Source organism: Podarcis pityusensis, assembly GCF_964106645.2.
Source record: "Podarcis pityusensis genome assembly, chromosome: 3".
NCBI lineage: Eukaryota > Metazoa > Chordata > Lepidosauria > Squamata > Lacertidae > Podarcis > Podarcis pityusensis.
The window spans coordinates 18979643-18999475 of NC_138026.1; the positions used below are offsets into that span (position 1 = coordinate 18979643).

The 19833-nt window shown below is 42.7% G+C and overlaps 1 protein-coding gene across 1 annotated transcript in view; it reads right to left on the bottom strand.

Moving 5' to 3' along the window:
• APOB (apolipoprotein B) overlaps positions 1-19833 on the bottom strand; it is a 46081-nt gene that overhangs the window by 19936 nt on the left and 6312 nt on the right. The window contains exons 3-21 of the mRNA XM_080998890.1: positions 19323-19438; positions 18578-18723; positions 17483-17636; positions 17140-17295; positions 16263-16387; positions 16055-16137; positions 14090-14312; positions 12476-12703; positions 10914-11031; positions 10641-10787; positions 9856-10067; positions 8737-8977; positions 7146-7322; positions 6293-6484; positions 5034-5201; positions 3163-3374; positions 2334-2516; positions 1314-1435; positions 109-319 (exon numbers count right to left, since the gene is read on the bottom strand). Of these exons, the coding sequence (XP_080855016.1) occupies positions 109-319; positions 1314-1435; positions 2334-2516; positions 3163-3374; positions 5034-5201; positions 6293-6484; positions 7146-7322; positions 8737-8977; positions 9856-10067; positions 10641-10787; positions 10914-11031; positions 12476-12703; positions 14090-14312; positions 16055-16137; positions 16263-16387; positions 17140-17295; positions 17483-17636; positions 18578-18723; positions 19323-19438 (3214 nt within the window). The remainder of the gene's footprint in view (positions 1-108; positions 320-1313; positions 1436-2333; positions 2517-3162; positions 3375-5033; positions 5202-6292; positions 6485-7145; positions 7323-8736; positions 8978-9855; positions 10068-10640; positions 10788-10913; positions 11032-12475; positions 12704-14089; positions 14313-16054; positions 16138-16262; positions 16388-17139; positions 17296-17482; positions 17637-18577; positions 18724-19322; positions 19439-19833) is intronic.

The window sequence follows — 19833 nt, forward strand, 5'->3', positions numbered from 1 at the left end:
TCCTGGTTTAGCAAAAATCTACCCTTAGAAATTCCAGAGGGGCAGAAGTCTAACTATCTCCTACTAACACTACAATATCTGCAAAAATGAGAAAAGCTTGTGGCTTACCCTATGCGTCCCGTAAGAGTAACTTCGGGAATTTTCTTGTTGTTGATGTCTAAGATAAAGCTGTAAGCGCTCCTTTCCTGAGTGGAATAGTCAGTAAGTCTGAAGTTGGTACCCAAATCAACGTTGAAACTGGGAACCTGGAGGTCACTGGTAAAAATCTTTTTGCCTCGATTGTACCTGAAGATCAGTGTGGCTTCACATTGTTTTGCACCTGAAAGAAGCAGCGACAACAAATAGTTTGCAAACAGAATTAACATAGATTGCTATGTACGTTTCTGAGCACAATTCAAAGTGTTGGTGCTGACCTTCAAAGCCCTAAATGGCCTCGGTCCTGTATACCTGAAGGAGCATCTCCACCCCCATCATCCAGCCTGCACACTGAGGTCCAGCACTGAGGGCCTTCTGGTGGTTCCCTTGCTGCAAGAAGTGAGGTTACAGGGAACCAGGCAGAGGGCCTTCTCAGTAGTGGCGCCTGCCCTGTGGAACGCCCTCCCAGCAGATGTCAAGGCAATAAACAACTATTTTACTTTTAAAAGACAACTGAAGGCGGCCCTGTTTAGGGAAGTTTTTAATTTCTGATGCTGTATTGTTTTTAATATTCAGTTGGAAGCTGCCCAGAGTGGCTGGGGAAACCCAGCCAGATGGGCAGGGTATAAATAATAATTTATTGTTGTTGTTATTATTATTATTAGTAGTAGTAGTAGTAGTAGTAGTAGTAAAGCAGTTGTGATAACTGAAAATATTAGGCCTCCCAAAACAACTAAGCAACTGAGTGGTTCTCTGGATTGTGGTTCTTAATTATAAAACAACCCTTACCTTCTAACCAATCTCTGGGCTAAATCACTCATGAATGTACAACACTCGGTCTCTCTATCCTTGATGACTGACAGCTGACACAAACTTTAAAGCCCTGAACATGGCTTATATCAAAGTTCTATCTGAGGTGTTAAATCTACCATCACTTGGAGAGATTCACCCTAGAAAGAGCCGTCTAGCTCAAGTTCACCTTGTTTTATACATATTCATTTCATCAAAACAGGTGAAGATTGACCTTCTGATCTTTCAAGGTGATTTATTGGCATGGGAGCTAGGACAGAGATTTTTTATTTTATTTTATTTTATTTTATTTTGACAGTGAAGAGACTTGGACGCTTTTGCAAATCTTTGTAACTTTCACATGCATCACTAATTGCACAGCCTCTTACCTGCCGCTTGAGCCATGAATTTCAAGGTGTCAACCAAGTCCTCCTCCTCTTTGCTTACTTCATAATTAGCACTTGCTATATATTCCTTTACTTCCCCTGTTGGCTGCAGTTCAATTTCATACCTAATGATGTCAAAATGGAAATATCATCTGTCATTGTAAATAATTGTAAATAATGAAAAACAATCATAGTTCACTAGAGGAAAGCACTTCACTAATTAGGTATTGGGGCCAAATAGTTCAGCTCTAAGAGTTTTGTTTTGTTTCCCCCCCCCCCCCCCAAAAATAAGATGTATTTGACACAATACAAAAAAACACCATGGAATCACCTCCTCACATGCAAACTCCTTAGCATTGGCTCTGGCCATGTTACAAAAATATGCTAGGAGTCAGCAAAATGGTAGCCATATAAGCATAGAGACTAGTTCAGGCTTCCTCAAACTTGGCCCTCCAGATGTTTTGAGACTACAGTTCCCATCATCCCTGACCACTGGTCCTGCTAGCTAGGGATCATGGGAGTTGTAGGCCAAAAACATCTGGAGGGCCGAGTTTGAGGAAGCCTGGACTAGTTAGTTGCACATATATATTATACTTTCTTCTGGGAAAAAAAATCAGAAATAAAGAAGATGGCACGCACACACACACCTATAAACATAGCTGTAGTCAGGACACTGTATTCTAAAAATTCATCATGCAAATATAAGATATAGTGTTGGACAAGGAACTTAATATGCTAAGAATATCCATTTTCTTTCTTTCTAGCCCTCGGGAAGGTAAAGAGGAACCTCAGTGTGTGTGTGTGATGCCTGAAACCTGCACAGCCACAGGGGAGGTGCTGGTCAAAAGACAGAGCTTTCCACAACTCCTGGAAGCAGAATAAATGACGTGAAAGAAACAGATATATGAACATTTGCATGCTTTATACAGTCACAGAATCTGACTACTCTTGGTGCAGGATCCGGCTGAGGCTGAGGCAGCAGAAAAGGCATATGTGCTGCATATGTACAGAGAACCAACTTACCTGGTTTCCCCAGTGAGTGGGTAGTAAGGTGCTGTCTCTGTTGAGCTGGCATTGGAGTATTCTACTCGGGTACAGTAACTAAGACCAGCAAAGAAAGACGCGCAAGTTGTCCGGGACTCTCTGTTCTCAATCAGAGGAGGAATCACTTCTGTTCGGGTTGGGGTGACCAAGGTCAAGACGTTGCTTCAAAAGAAAATGGAATGTTTATTTCATGGTCTAGGATTAGGCAGTGGGTGAAAAGAAGAGCCTGTGAATACTGCTCATTTGGATTTAACCAGAAATCTGTAGCAATGCACCTGATAAGCAAATTATTCTTATTATTTACAAGGAAAAAACCCCCAATAACTTTCACAGTGCAAACCTGTATGTCTGTGCAGAGGAAAGGGATTTCGGTAGGGCTTACTCCCACCTTAAGTAGGCATAGGATTGCAGGCTTATTATGGGATCTCAAAGCACCTTCTCATCTCATCCCTAAACTGCAAACTATCCCAACTATTTAGCTTTAGCACCAGAGAAATTTAAAAGTGCTAGAAATGTTCATTACACGGCAGATACCCTAATATTTAAACTGATTCACGTAATGCATTTCGCCTTGGGAATACTCCCATGCAGAGAAAGACAATGTCTGAACCAGTGGATAATGCTTTCAGCCAGGAGCTTGTTTTGTGAAGGCTGCAGCCTTCACAACTGTAGCAATGGTTGCTGGGCATTGCATAGCAAGCCTACCCACCAGTTACCTTTCTCGTGAGCATGGAAAAGGCAGCACATATTTTACAGTTTGAGGGCAATAGCAGAGATGCTCACAGAACTCAAATCCCTCCAACGGTACCTGATACTGAGGAGCTTGGTTGGAGTCTTTGGTGCAGGAATGCTGACCTTCAGCTGCCCAGCTTTCAGTCCGATGTGGGCTTCGATTCCGGACTCATGGTATATGTTGGTGTTCATCTGCACGCCGTTTCTAGCAAACACAGGGATGTTCACTCCTATGTGAGTCACAAATTCAACTGCCACGGATGGTTTTGCAACCAGTTCTGCTTGTATCTAGAGGGTGGACACAAAATACAAAAAATATTTATTTCTATCACAGAAGTTTTCTTTTTGATACGGTAAATAGGAGAACAATCCCTTTCTATTCCTGGTGATGGGCAGATTGGCAGTGCATTCTCCTAACTGGTCGGTTAGAAAATAAACTTTGGCTCCTCGGGCGCAATGCCAAACCAGCAATGCACTGGGGGATGGGGACTGGCTATCAAATTGATTTTGCCATGCCATGCTACTTCTGTACATAGGCTTCCCCACAGATGGATGGCTTTTCAGCCAGTTGTGTTGGTAGAGCCCGGAACCACACGCCCAAAGGATGTGTGGATATGATCTGTTCATCAACATGTTTGGAACACAGCTTTCTGATGACATTTCAAGAACCAGAGCAAACATGAGACCAAGATGCTTTGCTGCACCCATGTGACACACACATACACACACCCCTGTGTATCATTCTCTACTACAGCCTTTCTCAACCTTGGGTCCCCAGATGTTTCTGGCCTACAACTCCCATCATCCCTGACCACTGGTCCTGTGAACTAGGGATCATGGGAGATGTAGGCCAAAAACATCTGGGGACCGAAGGTTGAGAACCACTGCTCTACTAGGTCAGCTCTGCAAGATGCAAAAGGACGCTGTGTGGTCCATTCCAATAAAGTCTTTGAGGGAACTTGAGCGCTATGTACACAATAGAACTCCAGTTGCACTCTCCCACCCTGTGGTTTTCTGCAACTGGTATTCAGAAGAATGTGGAGACAGAGCAGAATCATCATGTTTAGTAGCCATTAATAGCCATATGTTCCATAAAATCCTCTTTTAAAGCAATCCAAGTTGGTGGCCATCCCTGCAGCCAAGGGAGCCTTAAATGGAACCAGACCATTGGCTTCTCCAGCCCAGTATCATCTACCCTGATGGGCAACTCCCGAGTCTCAGACGGGGTGTGTGTGTGTGGCTTGTCTCACAAACTGTGTCCTGCAGTTTGACATGCAGCTGTGCATCCTCATATGTGGAATTGCAACTAAGGTAACCACACACACAAAAAGAATTTACCTTGAGGCTCAACTCTTGCATAAATTTAAGTCTGAATGCCCACCTGCATCCTCATTGTCATTCTAAAGTAATGTTTTATAACTTTTTAACAGGCCTTGAATTCTTAGCAGGGCACTGGGGAGATGAGCATATCTGATGAAATCCGCAAGCCCTGACCTCCCTCCCCCAGTTTTATCTAAATTACTACACCATGGGTAGGCAAACTAAGACCCAGGGGCCAGATCTGGCCCAATCACCTTTGAAATCTGGCCCGCGGACAGTCCAGGAATCCGTGTGTTTTTACATGAGTAGAATGTGTGCTTTTATTTAAAATGCATCTCTGGGTTATTTGTGGGGCATAGGAATTCTCCCCCCCCAAAAAAATAGTCTGCCCCCCACAAGGTCTGAGGGACAGTGGACTGGACCCCTGCTGAAAAAGTTTTCTGACCCCTACACTATACCCTCACACCCTTCCCAAAACCTTAGCTAAGGGGTCAATGGGGGGGGGGAGTCAGGAAATTGCACCACTTGTAAAGTGGTGCACTGCTGCGTATTAGCTTAACAGCCTCAGAACACCACATGCGTTACTTGCCAGCTTCTACAATAAGTTGTAAGCAAGCTAAGACTCACAGTCCTCTGTAAAATTTTCACTTTAGCCTTGGCTCCGGGAGTGGCTACTCCAGAGAAAGCAACCTTTAATGGCAATCCTGCACCGGTAGGCAACTCAAATTCATTGTCCATGAAGATGTAGTGAACAAAGAGATCGTTATCAATCCCCCCTGAGATGGCTTGGGCGATCTATGGGCAAAAAGATGAAATAATTTGTTAAATGATTATCACATACTTTCCCAAAGTAATTCGGAGGACGGTGATGATAAAGATGATGGTCATCTTTTTCGTTCTTCAAAGAACAGACGTTTAAAGAATATTGGAAAATGTTTATTGAATATATGGGGGGAATTGTGTACATTTGAAAACATGGGCAGCATTAAGATAAATTCAACGGTGTAAATAAGTTTTGATGGATGAAATAATTGAATACTGAATGGTTTAGTTTATATAAAATATGCAGGGATTTATGTCATGCAAAATGAACCATGGAAAGAGAAGAAGGGAAGTCATTGATATTTTAAGGTTGTTTAAATGAATATTCTAAAATGTAAAACAGAAAATTTAATAAAAATTATAGGGGGAAAAGATGATGATCATCATTGTCTCTGTGTCCTGTGATATTCATGCAAGTGGCACTTTGCTACAGAATTGGTATTATAATAATAATAATAATAATAATAATAATGCTTCGAAGATGTATGGGAAATTATTTCAAGCATCTGATTTAATGAAGAAGTGGCTGCAGTGCAAGCCACAGGCCTTCATTATATACCTGAACCCACCCCTTAAGAATGGCCCGTCCCCATGCCCACTCACAATTGATCCCCCAATTGAGTGAGCAGGTGGGATCTACTTCTCCAGCAGCAAGCTCAGCCCAGGGACCTCCTTTGTTTCCCAAGAAACTGCCCAAGGGGCTCCCCCTGTCAGATTATGGAAATGAGGAAATGCCAGTTCACAATGGCACCCACCAAGAAAGGTGAGCGGTCTCGTACGAATGTTGTTGTTGTTTTTAAAAAAGTGTCTCGGGGAGCACAGTTTGGATGAATACATTCCAACTCTTTGGTGCTCTCCCCACTGCAGTCCTAATCCAGATCAGGGTGCAATGCTTTTGGAAGAATTCTCCCATTCAATGGTAGTCTGTGTCCCAATGAAAATAGCAGGCCAGGCCCCCCACTTTGCACCAGGACCTCAGTAGGAGAGGCCAAGAGTTACGTTCTCTTTTAAATGAAGGAGACAGAAACATGCACAAGGTGGTTTTCAGCATTTTGAAAATATACCTTCTCGGGCACAGTCTGAAGCGAGAGGAGGCTTTTCCGAATTAGATTTCCAAGTAGCTTGAAGTCACTGAGTTTCAAGTAGCCAAGCTCTTCCCCAAACATTCTCAGGTAGGCTCTGGCTTCAGGTGTTTCTTTGGAGGTGATTTCTCTGATCATTTTCTCAAAATTAAGCATGATTCCTTTCATGGGATCCTGAAAAATGTTTTAAAGAAGGCAACAAGTAAAACATCAACCACTGTCATAACCCTCTAGGATCACACGAGGTACTGATGGCTAGCAAAGCCCGTGTGGAATGGACGATCTCATCTTAAAGAGGGATCTCTGCCCAAAATGGCCGTCAATATGATGGCAACATTTCTTACTCTGAGCAGGAACCAAATTTCCTTTTTAAAAATAATAATTATTTTTTTTTTGTGTTTTCCATATACTTTTGGTGCTTCTTGTCATTTTCATTTTTGAGAGCAGCTCCATGTACAGTAGACCCTCGGGTTATGTTACTCTCGAGTAACGTAAACTTTGGGCTGTGAAAGCAGCAAACCCAGAAGTAATTTTCCAGGTTTCACCGCTCGTGCATGTGCAGAAGCGCTCTGTGCGCCATGCGCATGCGCAGAAGCGCTCTATCTTGCCGTACGCGTGCGCAGAAGCGGTGCCTCTGGATACGGATTTTTCAGGGTGCGCACGGACCCCCGGAACAAATTAAATTCGTATCTAGAGGGTCCACTGTACTGTCTTAGGATAAAATGTGGTTTTCAACCACTGCCCCCCACAAAACGTATTCAAACATTGCTACAGGATTGAAGGGTTTGTTTTAAAAAGCCAACAGCACCATTTCATCTAGAAAACTGTGGTATACCTGATCTTGTGTTCCATCCTTGGAGTATCCAAAATATTTGAAAAGCGCTTGAGAAACTTCATCTGGCACCTTGCCATCTACCCAATACAAAGCTTTTGTGGCACTGTCAGGGAAAAACCCATTCGGTCCGAACATGGCTTCTAGTGTTGGCTCAAAGCTTTTCCCATCCAAGCCGATCTGATGGAAATGAAAAAAATAAATAAAACAAAGCAGAGTGAGTAATAGAAGAGTATTTTTTTTCACTTGAGAACTCCAAGTTAATTGGAAGGGGGAAATTCTACAGGCAAGCTGCAAATGCATAAAATAGAGAGTTGAATGAGCAAGCAAGGGTCTAGCTTGCAGGTAATGCTGTCACTTAACTTCCCCTCAGTTGTGTGTTTTTGGACGTAACACTAATCATGTGCTGCTGTTATGCTAGGTCGTTGCACTCATGAGCCTTGTCTTCTGATATCAAGATGTTAGCAAGACATAAGAGGAGCCTTGCTGGGTCAGATCAAGGTAAAGGTAAAAAAGGTAAAGGACCCCTGGACGGTTAAGTCCAGGCAAAGGCGACTGTGGGGTGCGGAGCTCATCTCACTTTCAGGCCGAGGGAGCCGGCGTTTGTCCACAGACAGTTTTCTGAGTCATGTGGCCAGCATGACTAAACCGCTACTGGAGCATGGAGGACTGTGACAGACGCCAGAGCGCACAGAAATGCTGTTTACCTTCCCACCGCAACAGTACCTATTTATCTACTTGCACTGGCGTGCTTTCGATCTGCTAGGTTGGCAGGAGCTGGGACAGAGCAATGGGAGCTCACCCCATCGCGGGGATTCGAACTGCCGACTTTCCGATCGGCAAGCCCAAGAGGCTCAGTGGTTTAGACCACAGTGCCACCAGCTCCCTTTTAAGGCTTAGAGCAAAAGTCTATCTAATTCAGCATCTAGCCTTCTACTTGACCAATCTGCTGCATGTGAGAAGCTCAAAAGGTGGTTGTGAGGGTGATAGTCCTCCTTCACTGTTTTCCCCCAGTGATTTGTATTCAGAGACATACTGCCTTTCATACTGCAAGTAAACATATAGGCCATCATGCATATTGGCCATATTTTTTCATTTTTATTCTTGCTCCAATTGACGACTGGCACCCTGTCATTTCTTGCACCTTTTGATAGCTGAGATCTTGTGAGTGTGCACATGATTTCTAATTTCATCACGTTGCTGTTATTTTGAATTTTTAACCTTTGTACACTGCTTTAAGGCTGAAAAAGCATCGTATAGAAAATAGTAGCACATAATATAATAGAGTAGTACCCTAGGAGCCAAATGCCTTGGCTCCCGATCAAATTGGCTCCCAAACAATTGAAACCTGGAAGTGAGTGTTCTGGTTTTTGAACGATTTTCAGAAGCTGAACGTCCAGCGTGGCTTCCGTGGCTTTCAATTGGCTGCAGGATGCTCCTGCAGTCAATCAGAAGCCACACTTTGGTTTCTGAATGGTTCCAGGTGTCGAACGCATTCCGTTAGAAAACCAAGGTACCACTGTACAGATACATGAATACGCTGAAGTCAATAATAGCAAGCAGACTGAAGTAAATGCTAAGAAAACTGTTGTACCTCAAACACATCTATAGGATGCAGTCCAGTCAACTGCAGTGTAGTTCTTAGCATGGATTCCTTAGGTACATAGCTGCTTGAATCAAACAGCAGGTCTCCTTCCAGTTTTCCTGAAATTGGACCATTGGTCCATGGCAGAGACAGAGTCTTGGAAGCCTGATAATTTTGTGAAAATCTCCGGAAATCCTTGGCTGGTGGAACCTGGGCTCCTTTAAGGGCCTCATTAATTTTTCCTCTGAGCCTGATGACATTAAAATAGAGCGGCAAAATTATTAATACAATATTTTGTACAATATTCAGGTAGAATTCAGCTATGGTAGGTTTCTGGCAGAAAAACTCCATTTAATATTTTTTTTATTCACATCTCTTTAGGGAACATTATACTTAGTGGCTTAGAGTTCTGGTGCCTGACCTCAGCAAAAACCAATGGGACTAACAGGAATCTCACAAAGAGCTTGAAATGTCAGCTGCACAGGACCCAAAATATAAAGCACCCTCACATGTTGCCACATGTAAAATGGGGTTTTGGTGCTGGGAGCCAAATTATATTGCAATTCTGGTGATGGTTCAAAAAAGGCTAAAATGGCAGCCCACTAGCCCAATCTGGTCCCCTTACTTGAAATTTAGTGAGAGTCTTCCTTCTTCCAATATAGCTGATTCACTTCTAATTCAGCAGCACCACAGACCACAAAAATTGTTAGCAATTTGTGCCATTATCCCTTTGATTACAACATGGCTGGAGAGGGGGGCATTCTAGCTCTCATACACACTTAGAAGTACTATTTTTCTAGGAAAAGAAGTGCCGGAACTCACCATGAACTCCTCCATTGTTCTCTTATAAACCTATAGCTCAGTTGGTAGAGCATGAGTCTCTTAATATCATGGGTCATGGCAATGGCGCCTACCTGAGAGGTGCCAGAGCTGAGCTCCAGTTAGCTCTGGCTGGAAAAAAGCCCTGCACCTTAGTCAGGGATAGCCTGGTCCCCCAAGATGAAGAAGCTGGCTCTTACTAGCCTATGTAAATATCTGCCTTATGGAGTCCTGATTTAATACGATTATTCCATTAATCGTAGGTAAAAATTTGAAGCTACATCAACAGATTCCAAAACAATTACTTACAATTCAGTGTAAGGGTCTGTTGAGTCTAAGATGTTGGCAATGTGGGAGGCTACAAAGCTTTTCACTTGTTCATTCTTGTCCTTTTGAAGACTTTTAATGACCTTGGAAATGTCAGATGAGGAAGGGTTTCTCATCAGCATGAGATAAGCTGACAGACGTTTCTCAACTGGTGAAGAAGCCTCCTGGAAGACCTTGACTAGAACCCCTTGGTCCTGTAACAAGATGAACAAAGTAAAGTTAAAGAACAAAAAATGGCAACTAGAAATGGCTTAACTTCTGGTTTAGGAAACATTTGAGTTTCGGTTCTCCTCGTTTCCGCACACAACGTTTATTTTAATAATGAGTGACACTGTTTGAGGTCGATCACAGCTGTGAAGGTTATCTGCAATATGATCACCAGTATGATTCAATGAGCTTCCTACTTTTAATTAGGAGTGTACCTCAGGTTAAGAACTTTACCTCTGGATGAGAACAGAAATTGCACGGTGGCAGCATGAGGCCCCATTAGCTAAAGTGGTACCTCAGGTTAAGAACGGTTTCAGGTTAAGAACGGACCTCCGGAACAAATTATGTTCGTAACCAGAGGTACCACTGTAATAATAATAATAATAATAATAATAATAATAATAATCTCTGACATCGCTACATTTAATATATAATTAGATTCCACTGGTGCTAATTTACACAAGGTCTGCCCAGTTACTAAGAAACAAAATGTGGTTTGTTTGATTGCTTAAAGCATAATTTTATGGAAGGGCGGGGAACATGCAATACATTCTGTTTACCTCAGCAGTGATGCTCATTTTTCTCAGTGCCTGAATGGCTGCTTTCTGGACTGCAGGTGATGCTACATTACTTCTAATACACATTTTCAGAGACTGTTTCACATTGGGATTGGCTTCTTCTATCACTTTTCCCATATTGCCAATGGCCTGTGGATCACATTAAAAAAAAGGTGAATATAGGGGCTTCCCTCTCCCAGCCAGGGAATATTAGCATGCAAACAAGGGCAAATGATGCATTTTTAAACTAAAATACAAAAAAAAAAAAAAAAATACCCTCAGGGTCAGGTAGGTGAGTTCCTCATCTCCAGAGCATTCATTGCTGATCTGTGACACCATAAAATTAGCAACATCATTTATTTCTTCTGTCACTATCCTGTTGCTGTCATAGAATCTGGAAGAAAGGGAAATTGTATCAAATATTTTTAAAGCTGCTAAGCCTCAGATTTCTCCCCGATTTTGTAGATCACAATTATTATTTTTCTTCTGCCGTATCTGGTTAAATATGTGCTATTAAATACAAACTGTATTTATATGGCTGACAGCCTATCAGTAATTCAGTAAAATTAATCAATTCAACCTATACACTGAAACTTGCATATGAACAATAGCTTTCATGGGAAAAGCACATATTCTTTATTTTTACACAGTGAGTGATTATGGAGCTGGTGTATTCCATTCCATTGACTGCAAGGGGAGAGGGATAAATACCCCCCCCCCAAAAAAAAGAGCAAGGAAAAGCCATTGCACCAAGCTGGTAGGGCTTAGAAAGAGTGGTAGCTCTGCCATGGAATTTCCTCACAGCAACCATAGCTGTCATGCTTCAGGAATTGGCTTCCTCCCCCACCCCAGCCCCCCAGCCCCTGCCTTGGCAGTAGATAAGCAGAACAAAGGAAAAGGAGTCTTCTTACCAGTTAGAAACTTTAATGATCACAGCGAGAGAACAAAGAACCCATTTCCTAGGAATGGTGGTGCTCCCAATTAAGGATCACACCCCCTTACGTCCCTAGTCACCCACGTCACTCCTACGTCTTGTAACCTGAGTTTGTACCCTCTGTGCTTTCTGTTCTGCCACTTTCTCAGCTCTTCTTGATTTTGGAGAAAGCGGATGAATGCTTTCCAGAGACAGTGAATCTGTTAACTCTCTCTCTCCCAGTGCTTCTTCTCCTAGCTGTTCCCCATCCAGTATTTCCCAGCTTCTGCCTTCTGAACTATGCCCCTCTGCAAACCACTGATCCAAATCTATACTGTCCTCCTGCTCCTGGGAAGACTCAGGATCCGGATCTGGAGCAGGGGGGGGCTCCCCCCATTCCTCCTCAGTGCAGCCCACCTCAGCACGGTCCCTGACAATAGCACTGCTGTCAACCAGCTAGTAGGGACGCGGGTGGTGCTGTGGGTTAAACCACAGAGCCTAGGGCTTTCTGATCAGAAGGTCACGGTTCAAATCCCCATGATGGGGTGAGCTCCCATTGTTCGGTCCCTGCTCCTGCCCACCTAGCAGTTTGAAAGCACGTCAAAGTGCAAGTAAATAAATAGGTATCCCTTCAGCGGAAAGGTAAGCAGCATTTCTGTGCGCTTCTCCGGTTCGCCAGAAGCGGTTTAGTCATGCTGGCCACATGACCTGGAAGCTGTCTGCAGACAAATGCCAGCTCCTTCGGCCTATAGAGCGAGATGAGCGCGCAACCCCAGAGTTGTCCACGACTAGACCTAACGGTCAGGGGTACCTTTAGCTTTACCAACCAGCTAGTTGGCTAAAGGTCTTTTAGACAATGCTGCAACCACATTACATTCCTTAAAAAATCAATTTCAGGTCATAAACGCACCCAGGTGCCACATACCTGTTGACGGCGTGACTCAAGGCATAAAAAGAAGCTCGGCTTGGGCGATACTGGGCTGTGTTGAGGATCTCCCGTATCCTTTTCGTGCAGGGTGAAGGCAGCAGCGCCAGGCTGTATGTGACAGCATCCAGTACAAGTGAATCGACGTTGCCTGTCCGCAGGACTTGGAGGATCGCACCAAAGCACTCTGGGGTACCGCACTGAGTCAGAGCCTGTATTGTGATCGAACTGAAGGGAAACAAACCAACAAATTTCAAACCCGACGTAAAGGATTTGACACCATCATGGCACCATCGTTACGTCATCCATTCACAGCCATTTATTGTTATTTCTGGTACTTCTGCTCCTGTTAACTTTTATATGTACCCACCACTCTATGGAAATGTGCCGATAAATGAAAAACAATGACCATTTGTGTACACACACTAAATTATCAAAACACAGCAGATGCCTGCCAATACATTTGGTGGGTAGAATGGGGAATGCTGCGCCAGTGTTGTGTGACATTTTGCCTCCAACCAACCCTCCCCAGCCTAATGGAAATGGGGTTTGGTGGAGGCAGCGTGTTTGGGATGGATGAAGGAGTAGGTAGAATGGAAAGATGCAGGAGTTTGGGACTTAGAAGGATACAACCAAGCATTTGGATGGCATAGCTACCTGTACTACAATAAGACTAAAGTGCACAAGGGAGTCTTTAATCATGTGATCAGGAAGAGCCTCTATAATGTTTGGGCAAGATATGAAGAACTTTGAGAAAGGAAGACCGCCATGTTGGCTATGCCCAGTGGAGGCAGTTAAAAAATTAAACATGGGGGTGAAATTGGGGAACACCCAAAGATCTCCTTGAATTCGAAGACTTTTAATTTAATTATAAGACTTTTAAAAGGTGAAGAATAGTTACAGATCAGTTTCAGTGTTTTCAAGTGAATGAGATTTTCATGAAGGACAAAGAGAGAGGATGTATCAAGGGGTGGTGGTCAGAATTTGGAGGGGGAAAGCCATATTGGGGAATAACAAAAAATTAATATCGAAATTATATAAAATCTTGTTAGAATGGGAAACTAAAGATGAGCTAGCTAAGGCTGTGATTATACACTGGTCATCAGATATTGGACATAATATTTAATTCTCGGCTTGGGAGAAGTTACGGAATAGAATGATAATTTTTTCGGCTTGCTGTTTGATTAAGGAGACTATATTAAAGATGTTTTATAAGTGGTATCTGACCCAAATCAGGAAGTCCCTAATTTTATTTTCACCTCTGTCATGAACTCAGTGGCCTCTTGAATTTTGATACCGAGAAGAAAGGTTTCATTCTGGATCATGGGTGTATAGCTGCTAACGAATAGATTTTGCCAACGAATAGGACAATGAGTAAATTAGACTATCGGATGGAAGGTAAATGTTTAATTGTTGTCCTTGGGACCTCTGCAAAACCATGTTGGCCAATATTCTTTCTCCCACACTTTTCCATGGTGCATACTCTCGACTTCTGTCTTCCCATTGCAACACCTGAACAGTGGACTATTGCAACAAAGCTTTTGACCAAACAACTAGAGAGCTGCTTTCACTGTGACTTCTTCCATATTTACTCAGTTCCTGTTGATAAAATACCTGGAAGTTTCCATCATCTTTGGCACCAGAGGACCCAGAGTAGCATTGTGCAAGCCTCTCAGTCCGGTCACAAATCTGTAGAAGAGGCTGGCTCTTTTCTGGTTCTGCTGGGAGACGGACAGTTTCTGCAGTTCTTGAAGGACTCTCAGAACAGCATCGCCATGCCTGTGGGATTTGGCCTCCACACTCTCTGAGGACAAGCCTCTCTTTACCAGACCATTGACTATAAAGAAATGCATGTTATATATTTTTTAAAAAAAATATTGAGTTTTCTTTAACACAAACAAAACAAAAGAAATACACTAATGTTCTACAATCTTATGTATACTTATTTTTCAACTCACTATCTAGCCCGGACTTCCCTCCCTCCCTTCAGAGGTTTTCATATTAATCTTTCCTTTTTTCACAGATTCTTCACATCCTCCTGTCCATGTCATAAGATTTATTTTAATCCTACTACAGTCTTTAAACTTCTGCAATTATTACGTATATACTCCACAAATTTACTCCCTTCACTTCTGAACTGTGCTTCCTCTTGGTTACGGATTCTGTGGGTCAGTTTTGCTAATTCCATATATTCAACCATTTTTTGTCTGCCATTCCATTAATGTTGGTATTTCCTGAGTTTTCCATTTTGGGGCTACTAAGATTCTGGCAGCAGTCGTAGCGTACATGAATAATCTCTGATCTGCTTTTCTTATTTCATCTCCTATCAACCCCAGCAAAAAGGCTTCTGGTTTTTTTGGGAAAGTATATTTGAACAGTTTTTTTCAATTCATTGTAAATCATATCCCAAGAAATGCATGTTATCAGAAGGATGCTGTATGTTTGCATTTCTGGGACACCCTCTACACCCCCCAAAACATAATGCCTTCCAAAATATGAACATGCTGCCCTAGGCTGTATTCCACAGTGACTTAGTGCCAATGGAAAACACTGGCATGGGATAATCTGTTTTTGTTGACCAACCTATCCGTTTCCAACTCTACAGTTCTATGATTCTATGATCATTTTTGAATAAACAACTCATCCATACATGGGCTCTGCTTTTCAGAGTTGAGAGACCCTCTCAATCACTACAGGCAATGGCATGGAGGGTGGGCGTAGGTAGAGACCACTGGCAAAAATTATATGCTTTTTCTTGTGCCAGTGGCATTGCTTTCTACTGGAGAAAAGTCACCATTGGATACAACCTTTCATCTTGATCTTACATACACCCCTGGGATAGCTCTGTCAAGAGAGCATGAGACTGTTAATCTGAGGGCTGCGGGTTCAAGCCCCATGTTGGGCAAAAGATTCCTGCATTGCTGGGGGTTGGACTAGATGACCCTCGTGATCCGTTTCCAACTCTACAGTTCTATGATTCTATGATCATTTTTGAATAAACAACTCATCCATACATTCTCAGTGTTTCTGTGATGAAATCAGCTTGTATTGGTTATGGGGGTTATTTTTTTATATAACTACCATTTTCAAAGAGTTCAAATTATCAGGTTGTGAAACAGCAAAACCTTCATGCTCCCCAGTAAAAAATAGCCTCATTGTGACAAAATGTCAAGTAATTTCTGGCCTTCCGAGCCCTTCAAAACAACCTTACAAAAAATGGAAACTTTGAGTTAGCATGAAGTTCCCTGGTTGTCTTTTCAGAAGCCCTACATTGTGTGGTGCTCATCTGATGGGTACGGTCTCAGTTCATTCATATTATCACTGTTATGTGAAACCCCTTTGCCTGATAGGTTGGGATTTTAAACATAGACGGATCCAGGAACATGCCTTCGTCACACCCAGCTGTACACACCACAAACATAGCATAGGTTTCTCCTTTTTTCTTTATATATTGGGAAATTGCATGTAGCCGGTGCTTAGCCTTTCTCTACATCTGTGAGTTTGAACACTTAAAATTCCTTGCATTACATAAGCCCCATAGGAAACAGATCAATCCGAGAGAGATTTCGTAAGCCTTACCATCTATGTCTCTGTTGTTGGTTTGCACGGTGTTTTCAAGTTTCAGAAACTGTTTGACTTTGGACAACATGCCATACTGTTGTCTAGTGGGCAATAAGGGGGAAAAGAAACATTTTAAAATGCAAAGTTGTATACAACACGCATGTTTCAACCACAGCCTATAACCCTAATCGGGAAGGGGTCAAGAGAGACACGACATGGAACCTACTTGTACGATGAAGGGAGGAATAAGTGCTCTTCCGTGCAGGTTGCCTCAGCTACATGCTTCTTCACTGCATCGATGGTGTACTCACAGTGCTGTTTGCTGCTTATCAGGGTGGACATTGGCGTATTCTGCAAAACACAAGGGTGGTAGAGTTAACTTACTGTTTGCCCTAACAAAACAAATTGCACTGTAGCCATTCCCCTCCCCCAGCTGTACTGTCACCTATATTGGCCTGCTAAGTGTGGCAAGGGGGACTGGCCACTTGTCTGCTTCCCTGTATTTCTGATCAGGTGCGTCTCTGATCAGGTAAAAATGCTCCTCATTGCATGGCAGGATCATGCTAGCCAAGCAGTTAAATGTACAATGTAATAAGTTAACACTTTACAAATGTCCAGGTGTCAATAACACATACACAATCTAATTCCAGAGGCAGAATCATCTAATGGTTGGATTTTCTTTTTCCAAATGGAGGGCCTCTATTTCTTCTCCTCCTTGCCCCCAACCCATCATGCCTCAGTTTAACCTGTGTTTTTCTGCATAAGGCTTAGGCTCACCTCATTATTTCGGTGAGGGCCATTTCTCCTACCTAAGAATGAAGCAACCTACAGAGAGGATTTAACATCATAAAAATACTTTCCTTCTTTTCTTTTTAATTTAATATCCAGCCTGAGGGAGAGTTATTGGTAACTTACAAACATGCTTTCGCATTGTGAATCTTGGTCATATAATAAAATTGTTTTACCACTCTAGGGTTGGGAAAGACTGGTTTCCAGTATATTGATAAGCTGGAAGTCAAGCTTTGCCTGTGATGATAATAATATCCGGATGCTGGTAGTATCAGAAATACAGGCTAGTCTAATTCTCATTTCATGCTCCTTACCAAGCCTTTAACGAGGGCAAGTGGGCTGACATAATTTCTGATGGGGCTGAAGTTTTCACAGGATTTCAGGTTTCTTCTGACTGCAATGTCTGCCGCGTTGCTGCCTTTTCTGCTTCTTATTTCAATGTCGCTGTCGCATTTCCCATATACAGTATCCTAAGGGGAGGGAAATATACATATTGTTTGCTGTCTCCAACATCATTTGAGGCCTAACTGAGAGACTTCCCTGATGATCCAAGGTTGGCTTTTCCATTGGGAGAAGGTCCTTTCGTCTTGGCCATTCAGCTAGGTTTCACTACATAGATGAAAGGAAAATAAAGTGATGCATGACTATGAAATTTACCATAGAGAGTGTTTGGGAATTGGCGTCTGTCTCCATGGGTGCCATGAGAGCCGAGATTATTCCTCTCTTGATGTTGAGTATGTGCATAGGTTCATTGTCCTCAGGGTACAGCTGGAAATTCTTCCCATCTTGAACACTGAATTTCAGCGCATACCTGTGCAAAACAAATAAAAACAACCTTTAGGGGAAGAAATGCAGATGTTCCAGCTTGTCAATATTCTTTTCAATTGTGGTGGCACTTTGGGACACTCTATTCTACTCCATTCCATTTCCTCTCCCCTCCTGACAGCTCTGTGATTGTGTCCAAAAATATGATTTCAAAAATCCTAAAGAGATAACTAAGAGGTGAGCATTTAGATTTGCTCCAGTATCTTGTGTTTTAAAATTAACAATTCACTCTCTAGTTGCATCTTGGAGACACCACTGCTCTGTGTAGCTGCTATCATTCTCGACAGATGGCAGAAATTACAAGAACTATGGCCTCTGAATAATACTTGTTAGGCTAACAAGTAGATAGAGGGCTGACATGCTCATGTCTAGCTTGTGGACTTCCTCCAAGCATCTTGTTGGCCACCATGAAAACAGGAAGTTGGAGAAGATAGGCCTTTGGCCATTATCACCAGGACTCTACTTATGTGTTCTTAAAGGTAAAGGGACCCCTGACCATTAGGTCCAGTCGTGGCCGACTCTGGGGTTGCGGCGCTCATCTCGCTTTATTGGCCGAGGGAGCCGGCATACAGCTTCCGGGTCATGTGGCCAGCATGACTAAGCCGCTTCTGGCGGACCAGAGCAGTGCACGGAAACACCGTTTACCTTCCCGCCGGAGCGGTACCTATTTATCTACTTGCACTTTACGTGCTTTCGAACTGCTAGGTTGGTAGGAGCTGGGACCGAGCAATGGGAGTTCACCCTGTCACGGGGATTCGAACCGCCAGCCTTCTGATTGGCAAGTCCTAGGCTCTGTGGTTTAACCCACAGCGCCACCCGCATCTTAGGGCTCATTAAATATCATTTAATGTGTTCTTAGGGCTCATTAAATATCATTTAATGTGTTCTTAGGGCTCATTAAATATCATTTAAGGCAGTTTTTCTTACTGGGACATGTCAGCAGCAAACTTATCCAAGTTCCTTGACTTCTTCAGTATAGGCCTTCCCTCAGGGTCAATTCCCGACACCTCCCGGAGGGAACAGTGGCTTGTCCTGAGTATGAAATTGCATAGTTGTGGGACTTCCAGCTCAACCTGAAACAGAAAGAGTGCGATATAATCCGACACAAGAATTTCTGCAACCAAGTAAATGAACTGCAGGTTGAGGGATTCTTATTAACCAGTGATAATGTTCTCTTAGTTTCGGGTGAATGGCTATGCAGTGTCAGCAGAAATGATGCAGGTGGCTTGGGGCAAATAAACTAGCATATAAGCAGGAATGGTTTGGAATCCAAATCAAATGGGCAAGCTTGTCATTCCCAGATGGTGGAAATGAGAGAGGCTGGTGTTAGGGGCTATATATTCAAGGGCCTGGGGTCAAGAAAATAAATAATAGAGATTGATGTAATAGAGATTCAGAAGTATTCTCAGGCTTCTACCAATAAGTAAAGCTTGTTACCAAAGAACATAACCTGCTTGTTTTTGTCTAAAAATGCAGTCGAGGCCTAGAGTCAATAACTGCAGCCAGCCATCTTCCCAAGCAGATTTTGGGGAGCAACTGTCTTCACCTCCAAATATTAAATTTCCACTAACCACAGTACTATTTGTACGTACTTTGCCACAGAGACCCTTGTCATTGTTCATGTGTCTTTCTTAAATATTTCTAATTGGCATTGTTCCTTCTTCCTTCTTACCTTACACTGAATTTTGGAGCCAGTGTGTGAATCTGCCGTTCCTGTTACTCCGCTTGCTGTGTCCGCTTCATAGTTATAGACATATTGCCTCAAGTGCTTAAATCTGGTTGTGTCTCCTACAAGGCGTACATGAGGAAGTAGATTTTTATTAATTTTTGCATACATCTACATAGGTGTAAAAACACTGAGGTATTCTCTTTCACACTGAAAGTTCCTTTGACTGCAGTCAGAAACTTGAATGAGGAAATGGAAATAAATTATCAGTGCTCGATATAGGAAACAATCTATCTATTTGTATCACACTTCAGTATTTGTTATGAATTAGTTAAATGGCTCTGGGTGGTGTGGTAAAATGCAATGAACTTTTAGGAGTGATGTGAAAGTGTTTTAATTAATTGATGGATTGTCCAGAAACTAGAGTATATGGCAGAGAAATGACAAATTTAACAAGCAAGGTATCAACAGTATTAGTATTATAAGAATTTCCATAGAACTTTCACTGTGTGACCGA